Source organism: Argiope bruennichi, chromosome 9, assembly GCF_947563725.1.
Source record: "Argiope bruennichi chromosome 9, qqArgBrue1.1, whole genome shotgun sequence".
Lineage (NCBI taxonomy): Eukaryota > Metazoa > Arthropoda > Arachnida > Araneae > Araneidae > Argiope > Argiope bruennichi.
Genome location: NC_079159.1, coordinates 29318792 through 29338161, shown reverse-complemented (window position 1 = coordinate 29338161; position 19370 = coordinate 29318792). Strand labels below are relative to the sequence as shown.

The 19370-nt window shown below is 28.0% G+C and overlaps 1 protein-coding gene across 2 annotated transcripts in view; it reads left to right on the top strand.

Annotated features, from left to right (window-relative positions):
• The first annotated feature begins 867 nt into the window (after positions 1 to 867).
• The window catches only part of LOC129984348 (kinetochore protein NDC80 homolog), a 32007-nt gene continuing 13504 nt past the window's right edge, over positions 868 to 19370 (top strand). Inside the window, exons 1-9 of one of the 2 annotated variants that reach the window (XM_056094215.1) lie at positions 868 to 958; positions 3529 to 3734; positions 4214 to 4319; positions 5399 to 5482; positions 8347 to 8526; positions 13801 to 13869; positions 14688 to 14769; positions 19052 to 19140; positions 19225 to 19369. In XM_056094215.1, the coding sequence (XP_055950190.1) occupies positions 3535 to 3734; positions 4214 to 4319; positions 5399 to 5482; positions 8347 to 8526; positions 13801 to 13869; positions 14688 to 14769; positions 19052 to 19140; positions 19225 to 19369 (955 nt within the window). In that variant the 5' untranslated portion in view covers positions 868 to 958; positions 3529 to 3534. Of the gene's footprint in view, positions 959 to 1285; positions 1531 to 3528; positions 3735 to 4213; positions 4320 to 5398; positions 5483 to 8346; positions 8527 to 13800; positions 13870 to 14687; positions 14770 to 19051; positions 19141 to 19224; position 19370 lie in introns of those variants that run through there. The other variant, XM_056094214.1, reaches the window with a different exon arrangement.

Sequence of the window (19370 nt, the reverse complement as noted above, 5' to 3'; positions counted from 1 at the left end):
TTAAGCCCTGAGAAGCACAGAGTGTTAGAAACTTTAGATACTTAGAAAAAAAAAAACACTCTTCAGAATAGATTCATTTGCCACTGTCAAAACATTGCGTCACAATACAAGTGCAAACTAGTAGGAGTGGTCTCCCAAAAACTTTCTCGTATATTCTCTAAATGTATTATGGTTAATCCTTTGTTCAATTTGGCTCAAAATTTGACAGTGATCGATAGATTTTAAGATAGACTATAGATGTTAAATCTGTATCCAGTATTTTATCCATCTAATTCTCTTTGTTTTGACATTATCGTATTAGCTTCTACTCAAATATACAGACAGAGAGAACATACTTCCTTTCATTGGAATTGGCCGAAAATTAGGTAGAAATCCACAAATTTAGTGTAAAGACCATATAAGAAATATCATCTGTCTAGCTGAACGGGTTTTTGAGTGATTTTTGTCAGATGGCGTAGTGCCAAAATCGTACGTATTTTTCAAATTGTGGCCCCAAACTGGGAGGTTCGTCAAATCTCGAATTCGAATTTTTTGACTATTGTAAGAATGGATGGATGGTTTGTTCACCAGCGTATGCTCTAGAACGGTTTCTTCTAATTTAGGATACGATTCCAGAACTATCTGCTAATCTGCCATCACATTACGTCATCATTTTTTTTCATATTAAAAATAAAGAAGTTTAAAATGATAGAAAAAAGTAAACTTAAATTGTCATACGGTATTAAAGACAACATCTTTTTCTTACAAAATTTTAATATAATCTCGCTATTCCCGCCAAATTTGATAACATTTCGTAGCAAATCGTCGAAAATGCTGACAAAACCAGACGAATTCAAGGAGACTGAATCTTGTTGTGAAGTGAAATCAGAAAGCGGGAAGTTTTTTTAAAGTTCAACAGTTTCTCGGTTTAAAAGTATTCTTCAACTTTTTAACCGAACATTTTTAACATTTGAAATGCGTAATTCAAACATTTTATTTTCCATTTATTGTTTTCATGCAATTTTATATTCTTTTTATAAGGCATATTGAAATGTTACTGAAAGTTTTGTTATATAATTTTATATGAGAACTTGATTTGTTTTTATTGTGATGTTTGTGTTAATTTATTGTTTTCGATTTAACTAATTACTATTTATTTCTAAAGGAAAACATTGTAATTTGTAATCTATAAAATGTTTTTTTTTTTTTTTTTTTTTTTTGCTTCTGCAGATTTGTGAAATTGGTTTGAGCTATTTATATGTATTTATGCTCGAATAAAGTGATTAGACATCGCACATTAGCTGGAGTAACTTTACGGTTTGATTGTGTGAATGATTTTAAAATTATCCTTCAATTATCCGAAATTTAATTCATATGCAAAAGCATTAATGCTGAAAAGAAGAGTTATATTTGATTTTTCAATCAAGTTTATTTTAAATTAATAGACTATTTAACCTCCTAACTTTTGTGATTCGTTTAAAGAGCTTAGCTAGTATCCCAGATTGCACATTCAGATTCTAAAACATCCCAGATTGAAGTTTAGAATATCTGGTAACTTAAATTTAATTTTTTTGAAAAATCATAAAAATATTTATTTTTTATTTATACCATTAAACTATATTTTACATACTTATAACTTTTGTAATGCTTATTTCATAACTTCAATTAATTGCAAGCATATCAGTTGTGAGGGGAGTTGGATGAATAAAACTGCTTTCCTCCTCTCTCTTGAAAAAAAAAAAATCATCCATGAAATCAGAAAAGCAATGATCATACTTCATGGGACATAAAGATAAATTATTTCATTTCATTCTTTATGCAGTTTTTATTTAAATAATTACATTATTTTTATATTATTGAATTAAACATTTTGCTATCATTTTTTCATATATTTAAATGATTTTAAATATCTTGTCATATTGTTTGTATTGACAATGTTGCATTAAAGTAGAGAAATTCATTAATTTATGAAAAAATGTTAATGTTACAGAACTGTAAACAATTTAAATCCTTCAATAATCAATTACATCTAACTGATTTCCTTCATCAAGTTCCTGACAATGTAAATTGTAAATGATTCTCATTCATTTTATTAAACTTATCAGCTTCAAAAAGCTAATTTTGTAATATTCTTCGTTTAACTTTGTTATGATGATGTGTAGATTCACTTGGTTTGAATCTAAGAACTATCTGAGAGTTTCACTTTGAATTTATTTTTGAAAATTGAAGATTTTTTTTTTTTTAATATAAAAAGTGATAACTACTTTGTGAAGAATTTTTGAATGTTGCTACAGTAAAAAAATGTGATTAAAAGCCAGAAATCATGCTCCCAAGATTGTGCACAAATTTTACATGTTGGTGATTAGATTATTTCAAACAACTTTTTCATAAGATGTTGCATCCAGAAAAGGAGTGGCTGATGATGTTTGCATGCAAATGTTGCTTGACAGAAGACATGATTATTGTAGGAAGGAAAAAGGATTTTTTAGGGAAAAAATACTCTAATATAGAAAGTTGGAGGGCACTTTTTGATTATAACCGCATCGTGCATTTTCAACATCAAAGCAGTGCATTTTGATATATTTCTACCTTTTTGGTTCCCCATTATAGAAATGCACTTTGTAAGGATATAAAAAATGTTTTATATGTACTCTTTATCACTGCTATATGATTGAGAGTAAATTTCAAAACTAAAATAAAGGTTGATTAATTAATTCTAAATGTTATCATGCCATGATATTTTAAAGACTAAAAAGTTTCAAATTTCCTTTAATTTTTTAAAATTAGAAACATTATCTTTTCTCCATTTGACTTGTCACAGGCTTTGCATGCATGATGTTTATCCTTTGTTAAGTGTAAACAGCCTGTCAGATCATTTGAATACATTTTGTGTTCATCCTTGAAACCAGTTTCTGACTTCTTAAAAAAACCCTTTTAACTATCATCATTGATCTTCAAAGATTAAGTTTTGGTAATGGTTGCTCTTTGCCAAATGTTAGAGAATGCAGTTGCGACCTTAATGACTACATTTGTAATTGTTTTGTTGACACATTTGACCCTGAATTTTTTTTCTGTAAGTATTGTGAAGTTCTCTCCATATAACGCAACTGCAGGATTGAATATCAACATGATCCCCAAGACTTGTATGACAGAATTTTCCCTCAATATAAAAAGGTCTGAGAATGAATACATTAATATTGAAATGCCTGACAAAATATAAAGACTTTTATTCTATTTGATATAAGGTATTTTAAACATCTTGTGAAGCAGCCTTAGTGAACAAACATTCTTCCTTTGATCGAGTTGTATTCTTCACACCTATTTGCTGTCCTTATATGTTGCTCACTATGTTTTAACACAGTATATTTATATTTCAGGGCAAGATTTTTTTTATATAAAATTTTTTTGTCTGATTGACTATTATTTAATATTTTTGTATGTATTTATTTAAGACATTGCTCAGTTGCTAAATTATTGGATTAATAAAACTAAAAGATCAAATTTTTTTAGTTTTATTTTATGAATTAATAAATATTTTATTTAATGTAGTTTAAAATGAATCCAAAGTTTGAAAGCAGGAGTGAAAGTAAGTCTCGTATTCCACAAGGTAGAAATACATTTGGTAGAAATAGTCTCCAGAATGAAAATCCATTATTTAAATCCCGACGATCTTCTTCTGCTGATCGGCCCAGAAATTCGGGAGGAATACCTAAACCAAGGTCTTTGTCAGAAGAAAGGAAATCTCTTTTATGCAAGTGAGAATATCTCATTTATTCTCTGAAAAATATTATATTTGTTAGTCTATTCAATTACTCTATTGATTTTTTTATTATTATTATTTATTTTTATAAAATAGCATCACCGTTTAAAGTTTTGGGGGTTTTAGGTTTTTCTGATGATTTCTTTCCTGAAACAAATAGTCATATGTGTATATATTTTTTCTTTATTACAACTTTGGAGGTTGATTTAAAAATATGAAATGCAAGGCCTGCAACTTTTTATAATTAGTAAATTTTAGTATGCAATTTTTAAAGAGTAATAAAGATTTGAATGTCCAATGGTATATTATAGGTGAATTAAATTTGGGTGGGGGAGGGGGATAGATGTCAAACATGTGAATCATTTGAGAAAACCTAAGAAGTATTACTTGTTTTTTTTTTCCCTTCCTTTTTATTTATTAATTCATATTCCTTTATTTCCCCTTCCTTTTTATTTATTAATTTTGTGGTGACAGTCCTCGTAGAAGCTCAATTGGCCTCAATGACTGCAAAATTCTGAAGGATCCAAGGCCGCTATCAGATAAAGGATACCAGAGAAAAAAAGTCCATGAGCTTGTTGAAGTAAGATATTACTATAAAAGTCCAACTTTTACCTCCTAGAGGGAAAGAGAAAGAATATAATTAAGAATTTCTAAAAATATTTGCACTTCTGTAAAACATCTATCTGCATGTATAAAATATAGTCATTCTTTAACTATATATTTATAATAACAATATAATAATATTCATAAAATAAAAGTTATCTATTATAAACAATCCATGGGATTAATTTTGGTTTTAACGTATTAACCACATGCCAGTGATTAATTACAAAGCAAAAAACTTCCAAATTTTGCATACTATTAGACTTTTTTTGTAACTAATTGCAGTATAGTAGCTTGTGGTTGATACATAAATATCTTAATTTTATATAATTACACTTTTTATATTTTTTTAGAATAGTATCAATTATAATCCATTTCAAAAATATGGTATTGAATGATACAGCTGTTCCAACTTCATCTATGTTGTGGCTGGTTCGTGAGTGCTTTCAATAAATAGGCAAATAGAAAACTTAACAGATTTATTTCAGATTCGGTCGAGTTACTCTGCTCAGTAACTCCTTCTCCTCCAAGAGCCAACACTCGAATGAGCTCACTCTTTTAATTACACTCGCGCTAGTTGTCTAGCGCCATCTATGAACGTTTATTTCCTAACACTTCAAAATCCAATCACTACAATCTATATATAAAGAAATTAAGACAAAATAGTTTTCTGATTAAATTAATTTCCAAAATAGGTAACAAATGAAGATTACTATCTTCATTTTGATCCAGTAATTATATGCTTAGTTTGCTTATGGTCTAGTGATACTAATGAACAAGCATATAAATAAGATCTTCCTAATCAACTTCCTAGGTATAATTTCTTATGCAATATTTTTTCTGTGTAATATGTATGTGCAATCCATTTTTATGTATGCAATATTTTGAAATATCTGTATGTTTTGTTTTATAAAAAGCTGAGAGATTGTTAAAACAAGTAATTTTTCTAATAAATCCTTATTTAATATTATCTTAGAGCTTCAGAGAGTATTAATATTATTTCAATTGTATTTTTTAGTTTTTTTCTTGTTTAATATGAAATTGTTTGTGTTTCAGTTTATAACCGATCACAGCAAGTATCAAACTAATGCATCTAAGTTAATGCCACCTAGCAAGAAAGATTTTGAAACCATTTTTCAAGTAAGATTCTTTTTAAATCACAACTTTTATTCAATTTACTTAATATTCATAAATATTAAGTTAATTTTAGCATTTGTTTGTGAAATGAGATCAAGTTATGTATGAGTGCAATGCAGTTTTTTTTGTATGTGTCTTCTTTTCATATTGTTACACCATGGTCCTGATTCATTTCAGTCTAAGCAAAATTTTTATAAGCATCGTAAATATCTGAGAGTTTATTGCCTAAAGTCATTAGAGGGGAAAAATTGATTAGAATAAATTTAAATATTGATTTAATCTGTATCCGAAATATCATATCAGATCTTAAGTTGTTTTCACCTCCTGAAACAAAATAAAAAATTTATAAATTTATTTGGAACTTAACATAAAAAAAAACTGAAGGACTTTAAAAAATAAAGATAAGCATTTAAATTTCTCATTAATGTGATAAAATGTTCACAAATATTGCAATATGTTAGTAAAAAGACATTTATTATCTTGATTACACCATCCACTAAATGTATTATTAAATTCTATGTTCTTGTATTTATGCTGCAAAATTCTCTAGAGTAATGACAATTTATATTAAATTTTTCTACTGCCGCAATATATTATTTTTATTAACATTTTATTTCAGAATCTGCTTGTTTTAGTCTTCCTTCATAGTTTAAAATTGACTTTAAAGATAATTCTATGTCTGATATTTAAAAATTATTCTGTATGACTAATTATTTGTATACACACCCAAAATTTAATAATTGATTGAAAATATAGTGATAATTCAGATTGGAGTTGTAATTAGGTTTTATTTGAAGATTTTATGTAATCTTTAAAATGGAAGAGAGTTAAGAATTTCTGATGCTATTTAAAATAGTTTAGTAAGTATGATTATTTTTAAAGAAGCACAATGCGTATGTTCATCTGTAAATTTGAAATTGTAGAAAAGGAAATCGGAACCGCATTTACAGATTTTATGTATTCTACTTAGATTTTTGCTAATTCAATAATTTTGGGACGAAATGAAGATTGGCTTGGCTCATTAAGATACAGAGAAGTGCTTTTACATTGTTTTAAAATAGAAGTGATTTTATTTTTACAATTGAAGTGGTGTTAAAAAGAGTTTATTTTAAAGGGAATGGATAAACTGAAATTGTCATATTTCATTTAAAGGTACTGTAAAAAATTTTCTGAAATACCTCAACAGATTTTAAAGATGCATTCTTAATGGAAGTTAATGCCAAAATAATTAATTCTATATATATATTCAAATAAAAAATCTTTTATTTTGTTATTGAAAAATTTATATCTATGTAATTCGCAAAAGCAATGAAAGAAGTCTTTTATTTAAAATTTCTTTAATCTATACTTGCACATAACATTGAGTCATTAACTGTATCATATGTCAAATTTAGTCAAGGCTTTACAGCATGATAAACATATCTAACTTTTAAGGAAACAAATGAAGATGAAAAAGATTTTGATTAGAATTATGAATTTGTTACTCTTACTATTTTGGCTTCTTGTGTTTAAAGTGTATATTTTTTCCTTAAAAAGATAGTTATTTTTTTTTAAAGAACATCCATATATTCGAAAATAATTAAATTGTTGAATAGATAAATCTAAATTAAAAACTTACCTTTAAAGTAATTTGATGAAAAGAGTTCTGTTGCATAAAGGATGAACCGTGCTTATTCTTTCAGCTTTCTTTATCATATATTCAATACTTCTAAAAAAACAGGATTTTTCATTGTATTATGTAATGAATTATTTTTTATTATTATTAAAGCTTTCCATGTCATCAAATTCGTTGTTTACAAATTATTGGTATTGTGTGAAAATGATATAAAAAGTCAAACAATATATGATATGAACAATCAATATAATTTAAATTCTGAATAAATTGGCATATTGCCAAAGCTAAATAAGTTATTATTGTGTCCTTTAACCCTTGTGATATTCATTTTGAACAAAACTTACCTATTTTTATTTACATTTATAAGCTTCACATGACTGTTCCAAAGGGTAACAATGAGTGTTTAGAAATATTTTCATAAATGCTTTTTGATAAAAAATTTATGGAAAAGATCGATACCATGCTAATGTTGGTATTGAAATTAGATTTAAATTGGAAACTTGGAAAGATACCAAGATGGCTGTTGTATAAATAGTTTTACAATTAAAAATGCTATAGAAATATGTTTTATTTTTATAGAAGAATTGTTATAATATGATTTGTACTACTGGGATATTGCTTAATTCATAATGTAATCATTTGGCACATTTTAAGTTTTTTGAATTTCACAGAGAAAACACTTAAAAAAATTTTTTTAACTAATTTTCCTAAATTTTATACCTTTGTTCATAACACATATTTTTTTGTAAAAAAAAAAGGAAAAAAAAGTTATGCATTTATATAAAATAAACAAATTAGCAGATATCTCTAAAATTAAAAAAATAATAATAAAGATGGAAAGAAGTAATGCTTTTCTTTCAATGCTTATTTATGATATTAAATTTAAAGTATAGGAAAGAATCTAAATAAATTGCCTGTTTTATGAACATTTACAGTGGTTGCAAAATTCAAATGTTACAGATTTTATATTGCTGAAATCATACAGTACATACTTGTAAGTAATCTAATATGGATTTTATCTTATTATGTGTGTATGTTTTAACATTTATTCACTACATAATAATAAAATTATGAAATTGTAAAGTAAAAGATTTTTTGTTCTTTTTAATATAGGAGTTTAAGATGTTTTGTTTTGTCATAAAATACACTTGAATTCAATTGATAAACAATTTTCCCTTGAGCTTAAACTATCAATCAAATGAATTTGACTTTTTTTTTCATAATTTTTTCTATAATATATATTTATTTATAGATTCTTACAAACTTTTTTGAGCCTGATTTTGTCGTTAAGAGGATTGAAGAGGATGCTCCTAGAATTCTGAAAACTCTTCGATATCCTTTCATTCCTGCTAAATCTGCTTTTGTATATGTTGCTCGAACTAACTGGCCAACACTTCTGGGTGTGCTGCTATATCTCATGGACTTGATTAAGGTATTGTGACTTATTCTATATTTTTTTGTGCAAATGTGTTCAGTCTTTCATATTGATAAGTGGCTACTTTTGATAATTTCATTAAAATGCAATCTATATTTAATGGAAGGAAAAATGCAAGGTGGTTTTCAAAAGATTGTACAAATTTATATTTTAGCAATAATACAAATAATTATTGCATAAGAGTTTGTATCCAGAGTTGTGATTATTGACTACTAGATTGCATATTGCAATTGAGGTTATTTCAGATAATTACAAAGGATAAATTCTTTGCAATAATAATACAGCACTTATAAATATGCATTGTATCGGTGATAAAAGAGGAGTTAAAATTTGTGTGTACTAAAAATGTGTAGCAATTTAATTTTTCAATTTTAGTTTGTAAAATAATTGTACTTCTACGTAAAATTTCGATCTTCAACCATCCAGGTTAGTAATGTTAATCTAAAAAAGAATATCATGTAAAATGTACAATAAATACTCTGCAATATTCATCATTTTTTATATGTAAGAATTAATCCCCCATAAAAATTTCCACAGTTACATTTTAGGAAATTGCCTGCATTTCACTACCCAAAGAAAATGAATATTGAATAATACAGATGTGTTTCTATCAAAGAAACAAGATTCAATTTAAAACTCGCATATGCACAATGAGAGAAGAGGGGGGGGGGGGGGCTGAAAGAACAAATGTGAATTTTGATTAGAAGAAAAGGAAGTGATGTTGCATACTAGAATACTGTGATAGGGATGCCACCTAAGGAAATGAAATATTTACTGTTTCTATAACTATTGATTGTGATTTGATGCGTCGCTTTCTTGAGGCTTGAAATAATATCTTCAGGAGAAATCCATTCAATCCAAGGTGTATTTTCTGTAACTTCTTTGGCTAAGCGATCAGCAAGCTCATTCCAGATTATATTCTAATGACCAAAGTACCCACAGGAAGGATATTTTTTGGTTTATTTTGGTTAAAGTTTCAACTTTGGATGCTATACATTGAATAATTTTTCGTGACTGAAGAGAAATATTTTTCAACGATGTGGGCACAGAGTAGCTATTTGTAAAAATCAAACAATCTTTTTCCAGGAACAATGAGAATATCTAGTACTTCAGCAATGGCTAAACTTTCTGCAGTAAAAATGGAAAAGACAGGATGGACTTGAAACATGAATTTTTGGATAGAAGATAATTCAGCAATTGAGGTGTGCTGGAGTGTTTTGGATGCCTCAGTAGCAATGATAAATTGATCAAGATAGAAATTCCGAATGCTTTCATTAAAATAGTCATTTATTTTAATCAAAGATTTTTTTTTTTTTTTTTTTTTGAAATCGGATTTTTATTTTGAAATTTAAAATCTGTAAGGAAAATTTCAAAGCGATTAGAGTTAGTTGATGGTTTTTCAGACAAAGTGATAATTTGGCTGGCTGAAATGTTAAAATTATTGAGAATAAACGAAATGAATTTTTTATCTTTGGTAATTAATTGAATTTCCTGATTATTATGGAAGGGCTCTGTTAAAAGTGGAGAATGTAAACAATTTTATATTTGCTTAATAAAAGTCTGGGAAGCTAGTCGCTTGATTTTTTTCAGAAATAATTTCCTGAGAAGCAATTCTCAGAAGGACAACATTTGGGGTTCATTATGGGAGGACTAAGGCAATTCTCAGGGCTATAGTTTGAATTGTGTTGCATGCTTTAAACTGAGTATTGGAAAACCTGTTAATTATTATACAATCATAATAAAAAAAAATGCTGAAGAGTGTTGCATGTTTTAAATTAAGTCTCGGAAAACCTGTTAATTACTATGCAACCGTAGTAAAAAATGCTTAAAATGCTATTAATTGTAATATTAATATCTTTAGTTCTGAGGCCATGGTTTTTTTATGTGAATATCTTGAGACCATTTATCTTTTTAGGTGCATGATTGCTAAGATTTTTAAAGATTACTAAGTTTTGATTCTTTTTAGAAAAGTGGATGCCAAGAAATTTAATCGCTTCATTCCTTTTTAAAGGGTGTCCCACATAAGAAATGCATGGATAAGTTACAATTTTTTTCTTGTACAATTCAGCTATTGTACTTTTCTCGGGAGTAATTTCTAGTTTCCAATAATTGCACTATGCACCGAACATGTTAGCAGGAATGCCAATTAGAAGACCCGGTCTGTTTTGTCTGTGTGTATGAAAAAAAAATTTTTTCGGAAAGAAAAAAAAAAATCTGTCTTAGAAAGTAAAGTCTCTTGAAAGACCCGAAAGGAAGAGGTAGAAAAAGGAGGAATTGAAAGTATTCCCCTTTAATTCTCCTGCAATTCCATTGCAGAAGAGTCATTAAAAAGGGCAAAAAGCAAAAAGGATTCGAAAGGCAGGCTCGTAAATTCGAACTCGAATTTTGAAAAGGAGGAAAAGCAATTCCATCGTTTAAGAACACGAAAAGCAAAAACAGGAACAAAAAAGGAAAACGAGCAGAACCCATCCAAAAAATCTTTTTAAAACTAAACTTGAAGGACCACCTACATCGGAATGCTTGCAGTTTTAATCACAACTTTTTTTTCCCCAGGAGATTTGTTTGATTCTCCTTGATTAAATATGCTGGCAACATTTTGCAGTAATTTCTCTTCAGTGTTTTGAAAATTTTAATGAGCATATTTGTTTGTTGTTGTAATTTCTCTGTGATATTTTTAACTATAGCTTTTTTTTTTTTTTTTTTTTTTTTTACAGTTTTCTCGACTTTACTTACAGATATGTTGTTTGATTTGACTGCATTAGAATAACTTGATTTTGAGAACTGTTGAAAGAGGCGTCGAGCTTCTCCAGTCGTTAGGTGGTTTCGACATTTAAATTCCAGTATTTGTCGTTCTTTAATGTAATGGGAACAAGATTTTGATGTCACTGAGTGCTGACATTGGCAATTTATGCACTTTTCTGGACTTTGACATTGTCCATGATGTGTTTCATCACATATATGACAGATCTGTTTGGTGCACATTTTTGTTAGATGCATGAAACTATGACATTTCATGCATTGCCCTTTTTGTCTACAAACTTTTGAATTTTTTTGTTTCATAAACCAAATCTTAATGGATTCTGGTAAAGTGGTGCCGAGTATTGTAACAAGGACAGGGGAAGAGTCTCAAGTCGAGTTGGATTTAACAAATCTTCTCATTTCAATGATTTCTACATCATTATTATGTGTCCAACCAACTCTTCTATTGAAGTTTGAGTGGGTATATCAAATATTAAGAATCTGTCTGTCAAATTTTCTCAAATGTCACCAGTCGAAACGGGGATGTCAAGAATTTTTTCTAAGCTTAAAATTTGGGCAGTGCACACGGGATCCGTTGTCATGAAAACGACCCTTCCTTGCCTTGTAAATTTCAAATTCAAAATATTGCCGTGCCGAGTTATGTGCTGTTTAATGTAGGCTTGGATAAGGAATGGGTTCATTCGAGGAATTTTAGATGCTGCATCTCTGTTGGACACTATTATGTTTATTTCTTCATATTGTTTTTGGCCAATACGAATAATGAGTTCTTTAGTTGATTTTCCACTCTTAAAGAAAATTTCGTTTGAAGTAGGATGCATGCCGAAGCCTGCATTATTGTAGTGTAATTTTCAGAAGATGAGTCTGAAACAATAAATGTTGAGTGACTCAATTTCAAAAAGTGCAGACTTTGCAGCTCTTGAATAAATAAATATAAATACAAGAAATTAGTGGGGAAAAAAAACACGTTTACCAAATGTCCAGAAGTTAAATACAAAAAGTTGAGTGAAACAAAATTTATTTGCAAAACCAAACTGATAGCACACAGAATCTATAACACTTCCAAAGTCAACAGCGCTTCTACATGCCTTCCTCCAAGCAAAAGTCAGTCTCCTGCTTTAATGCTTATTTTAGATTTATTTTCAAACCTGTCTGCCGTATATTTTCCCTTTTAATTTCTTTTCATCATAAAATTTTTTTCTCCTAATTACATTTCACTTTTTTTTTTTTATCAAAATCTACCTTTTTTATGTTTTTTATCACATTTAAAATTTTATTTAGCTTTGGAACCAGTAAAAATAATGATTTTAAAACATACTCCCTTTATTGATTTAAATCTGTAAAAAAGTAAAAGTTTGGCTAAACTGCATATGCTATTATCCTTCATTCTGAATAACATACTAGACTAATTAAAAGTTTAATTTAAGATAGATGATAATGGCAAAGAAACAAAATGCATTTAGTGTCACAATTCCCATATGTTTGTTGAATATATGGAAAATAATCAGCAAGTGCTTTATTAAAACTATTTTTAGACACTTTTTCTCAGTTTAGAATTTCACTTTGGGATCCAATGATGTCAACTTCTCCCAATTTGAAACAATTTTGAGAATCTATTCATTGATGATTGGAAACCTGTATTGTGGCATATATAAAAAATTATATTAATTTCTTTTAGCATAGCTGTGATTTTTCAATAATATATATTTTATCCATCAGTAATCATGTTTTTATATATCATTCTCATTGCTTAAATAATATATAATTAATTATATTAATGTATTTAATTTCTTGTGCAAAAATGTTTGTCATATTCTGATGGAATAATAGTTATATTAATAAACAGAATTTCTTGTACAAAAATGTTTTTCATATTCTGATATACCAACAATTATTTGTATGTGACCTTTTATCTAATTTTGTGAAGATTGTTATTTTAAAAGTTAAATTTAAGAAATCAAAAATTGTAAAAATCAAATTATAAAATTAAATTTAAAAATATTAATGTCCTTTAAATAATAATAATTAGACACCATTTCTCAGTTTAGATTTAGATATTTTAGTTTCAATTCCTTTTTCTGTGAGAGTCCTCATTTGTCACGATTTTTCACTTTTTCCTATATGTAAAATTCTTATTTAATGCATTCCAGTTAATTTTCTTAATTTAAGTTGCTGATGATTTTTATTATTTATTTTATTAGTATGATTTTACATTGCCTGTGAATAAAAATGAAACAAATTTCGAGTAATACTTGCTTCTCATACATTTCCCTTACCCCAAATTGTATTTGCATTCTTTCTCATGTTACTTGCATTTTAATTTGTTTAATTAACCATATTCAACTTTTTATATTTATAACTTGTCACTCTATTATGTTATTGCAGAAATGTGTTGAATTGACTATAACCCTTGATCATTGCTTTAACATTAATTTAATTTTCAGTGATGATTGGTTTTTCTTAATGAATATTTTCATTAAATTATTGCATCTTTTTCATGCTTGTTTATTTCAGTATGTTAATTCCATTGAAGATGAAATGTTTTTCCAAAGTGTAGTCGTTGAAAGACCCCATGAATATGCAGTAAGATAATTTTTTTTATCTCTTATGTAATCTTTAAAATGTATGGGACATACTTGTTCTGAATAAATTTATTACTAATGCAATAAAATCATTTCCCATAACTCCTTGAAATGAATGCAAAAAGTTCTAAAATGTTGATAATCTTGATTTTCATAAGTTTAGCTTCTTAACACTATGTATTATGACCATAATCTTTAGATTTCGGAATAAAGAAAAATGTAAACGTTCTCTTGTATGTTGGTGGGAGAATTCCATTAACTATATGTTACTGTACTTCATTGTTTTGTATTCTATGTCAGTTTATTTTATGAAAGTTTTCCAAAAATTGACATTATGTAAATTTCCATAAAAAGACATTGCTTAACTTTCCATAAGGTCACTTTCTAAATTTTAATTAATTTAGATTTTCATTACTTTCCACAAGTTTTCTTTGGGTACCTTTTATAATTTTGTTTTTGATAATATGAAAGTATTTTTTGTATGATAAGTTACTCTGCAATTTTGACTAATTTCTTCTCAGTTGAATATTAAATTCAGTTAATCACATTCTTTTTGTTAAATAATAATTGCTAAATATTTCACTGAAGTTGGTCTAGTATTTTAGAAGGAGATGCAAACAAAGCCAATACTCACGTGTTCTTTATTTATAATAAGATTAAAAATTTCTGGAAACTGAATAGCCCCATTACTGGTTTTTTTTTTTTTTTTTTTTTTTTTAAAGCTACATAATATTGTATCTACATGGTCATTACATAGTTACATTTATATTTTTATTTATTATTATTTTAGATTTTATTACAATAATTTTTTTATTGTAGATTTTGCTAAAATACATCATCAACACTTACTGCCAACGATTGGATGATGAAGAAAAGGACATTGAAGTATTTACAGCAATGAGTGAGTACAATTTTGTCCTGTTAATAAATTTGTGATCCAAGCAATTTTCACATTGGTAGTTGTAAAAGTAGGTTTAATAGGAATAATGAACTTTTTCAGAATTTATCATAAATAATGTCAAGCAGAATTAATGGAAAAATTCTAACTATACATCTGTTGTTATAACAAGTTGGGAAGCATATGTTTTCTTTAAGATGCTATAGAAGAAGATTAACTTTATTTCTGTTTTTTTTTTCCCCACCTGAGTGTGTGTGTGATCTGTCTTTTATCTACTTAAGTTACAACCATGCTTTAAAAAATGAAATCAAAATTTCCCCTGAGAACACAGTTATATATTTCTTAAATTTGCGGGATATAGTGTTCTGGGTATGATTCAGTTTTCATTTTTAACTTTCTTCCAAGAAATTAAATAATATTCTCAATTAAAATTGACAATTTTCATGGTAAGATAGGGACAAATTTATGTAGCAATAAAAAAACCTGTATTTTTTATGCATTTGAATTTACTGCATGATATCAAGTCATATGAAATCTAGGAGTCTTCATTATTTTATGCCAAATTTATAGCTGACATTTTTAAAGAATTTATCAGATAATCTACATACATTTTATCTTTCACCAATGGAAGCAGGTTATTAATATGGTTTTGATACTGTTCATATCAAATAGCGAGGGAAAAAATGATGTCAAGGAAAAATGAAAAAATTATGCTGAAAAAGGAATTTGCAGAAATGATAATTTTGATTCTTTTCAGTAAGAAACAGTGGTACTGGGGATGGAGAAAGAAACTAATCTTAAATTATATATGATTAATTTTTCAACAATTATGTATGTTTTGATCAATTATTTTAAAGATACTTCAATGAAGACTCCTATTCTTAAATTGAATTATTGTGAGTTGGCTGTGGTCAACTGAATGTGACTAGTTTGAAAAGCATTGATTTGACTAAATTAAATTTTCATTTCATAGCTGATAATAGTTAGCAATTTAAAATTATTGTAACAGACTGTAGCAGTCAAGTAAACTTTTTCAGATAGTAAATGTCAGAGAAAAATTCAATGAACTCTGACACTTACTATCTCTTACTTTATATCTTACTCTGATATTGAAGATTAAACATTTGACTTGGTATGGGAGTTCTGTTTTCAATTAGTAAATTTCCTGCTCGCATCTCATAATGTTCAGCCATTTCTCTTTTTATAAAGATTCCTTTTCTGACTTTCCCCTAAAAAACTGGAGTTAAAGTGATTACAAATAATTCCAAATTGCATATGTTAGTTTACATTCAATATCCCATGAAATAAAATACTTTTTATTGAAAAACGTGAAAAAACACATTATTTTAAGATAATTAGGAATGGGTAGTAACAGAAATCCTGATAAAACAAGTAGTATTTTCTCATTCATTTCAAATCTATTCTCTTCAAATCAGCTTGTTATTGTGATCAGAAGCCAGAACTGATGTTCCCAAATATGTCATAGTCTGGAATAATTGGGAACATATTGGGATAATTATGAACATAATTATAACTGAGACAGGTTAAAAATAAATAAATTTGAAAGAAAAGCCATTGTTTAATGAGCCTTCCAGAACATGATTATGCACTCACATAAATTAGAGGCTTATTTTCTATCTCATATGATCCTTTAAAATCAAAGAAAATATATAATGATGTGAATTCATTCCCAATTACACTATCCTATGTACTACAGAATTAGCAGTTTTAGAATATGTGCATTAAATGACACAGTATCTGTAACATTTGTCTGATATAATGCAAATATATTGTGTCTAAGACCGAATTTGTTCCTTATCTGATTAGTACATAGTGTAAATAACTAAAATGTTTAAAAGATATTTTTGTAGTTTGTTCAATAACTTAAAGAATTTAATAACATAGCAGGTACAACTTGCTGATCTAAAAGAAAAGTTTTTAGCCACATAATTACAATTTAATTTAACAGTTGATTTTTATTTAGTAATGAGACTCATGGTATTAAGCACTTGCTGGCTCAAGAAAGCTAATATCAAGCTAATTTTCAGGAAATAAAAGATATGATTAGACATTGCTAGAGATCTATGAGTTGAGAGACTTACTGATGGGAGATAGATCTATGATAGATTATCAGTATGATCAAAAGGTTTATTGCCTTTATGGATGGCTTCTATTCCATTTTATTGATGCATCACTGGAAGTCTGCATGGGCAGGGGAAGGAGTAAAAAGGAATAGTCTAAATTTGATGTTATAGAGAATCACATCAAACATCTCAGAGAATTTTCCATGTTGATATAGGATTATTTGTAATTGAATTTTAATAAATACTACCTTTACAAATGGTCATTCCTTTTCCTTATGGGGCTGTTCAGTATCATAATTAAATTTGCTTCAATTTCTTACTCGAATTTAAGTATGCAAGAATGCTTGCCTGTTTTCAAAATCATTGCTTTGGTCGAGAAAGTTGCTTTGCTTTAACCTCTTTAGAATCTTTTATTTGCAAATTTAATCTGAATAGAATTGCATTTATCTGAATAGAAATCAAGCATTATTCCATTTAATTTGGTGAAACTTTTATTCTAAATTTGAATTCCTGAAAATATTGAAAAAGTGGAAAGCTATTAATTATCATAAATTAAGAAATAAGTCATATTAATGACTCTCCGACCCACCTGAAGGCACACGGATAAATAATACTTAATGACAGGACTGCTGCAACAACAACACCGGTGGGAACTGTAATTGAGTTCTAAGGACTATCACTAGCCACAGCACAACCCTTCCCTAAGGAAGTATGTCCTGTCATCGATAGGAGGAGTCAGACCCCCACATTTTTGTGTATCCTCCAGGTGACGAGATCCAACTATCATGCTGGAAGCATCTGTACCTCATTTTGAAGTGCCCCCAGGGGGATCGTAAATTAGGAAATAAGTCAGACCAATTTAAATCATCAGCAATTTACCTGAAACAAAAGGTTTATATGTATAGTAAATTGGTAATTTAATGGATCTTTAATCAGTGAGGCTCATATTCTGTGCACAGAATTTGAATAATAGAGCTAATAGAAGAAAGTAACTGTTGAAATAAAACTTTTAACCAGAGTTTTAAAAGATGCAATAACACATGTTGTGCAATATGACAGTGATTGCTGTATGCTGAATAACAGTGCAACCTTCTCTACTTATTTGAATCAGAAATTCAGTTACATTCGGCAAGCATGCAGCTTTAAGAACAATTCCAATCAGTTCTTTCATGTTGCTATGTTGTGTGGACAATTATTTTCATGTACACATGATTATATTTAATTATTTACAATTAAATAAAATATTATTTCAGTTTGCAAATAGCAGAGTATAAATAAATTATTGTAGCTAATTATATATAATATTAAAAGAAGGCATGTTAACAAGCGTAATGACAAAACTGAAATGATTTAACAAATTAGAAATTCATGCACCTGTTCGTGTTTGTGAGCAGTTTGATGCAAGGAAACAAAAAATTTGAAATTCTCAAGAAGAACAAAAAATTTCAGCAGTTATAAATTGTGTGCTGTGTTGTTAGCTCAAAGAATAATGTCATATACAGGTCTTTAGCATTTTGATAAAATTGTGCAAGGCAGTGGGGCTTGCACAATAATTTTGGAAGAAAAATAATAAAAGAAAATGTGCCATTAATATTTTTATTTATGTTTTGAAACCTACTCTCACAGGCTTCTTACTTTTACCACAATTAGGCATATGATTTTGACCTCTGGTTTGAATAAATCAGATCTCTAACTACTCTTTAGAAAAAGAAGGGAAGGGGAATGGGATGCAAGTGAACTGAAGTCAAAACATTAAAAAATATCTGTGACATCATGACAAGATGACTGCAACCTTTGTTGAGAGATTCTATAATGTAAAAATCACTCTCCCTTTTCTTCATTTTTCTTTTTTATTTTTTGTTCAAATTTTATTTAAGCTTAAATAATTATTTAATACTAATATATAATTCTAAGCACTGCAGTTCTACTATAAAATGCTATCGATAAGCCTTTGTTTAATTCAATTCAATATTTCTGAAATTAGGTACTTTTGAGTTTGGGCACTCTGTTTATCCTCTCTCAGATCGACCATCAAAAGATATGAGCTATCCTAACTTGGAGATTTCTTTTGTATATCTGATGTATAAATTCATGCACCAATTTTAAAGTCAATACTCTGATCAATTTTAGCTAGAGTTGCTCTTCATTTGAACTGTTTTGTATTTTATTTATATAATTAATATATGCTATTTATTTTTTAGTTAGAGACCGTATCCCATATAACATTGAGGAACTTCGTGAAAAGAATAAAGAACTGAATGAAGCATTAATGAATATTCAAAAGGAAATGGTATGTGTAATTTGTTTTTTAAATTGTATTTATTATGGTTATCTTTTCCTACGAAAGGCTTTATATTATATTCAAACATTTCAGGATGAAATTCAAGAACTGAAAGCAGCTTCAGCTGGCCATGATAATATTATGAAACAATATGAAGAATATTTTACTAAAATGAGAGAACACAGGAAAAAAAGAGAGGCCAGAATTGAGAAACTTTCTCAAGAATTGGCAGAGAAAGG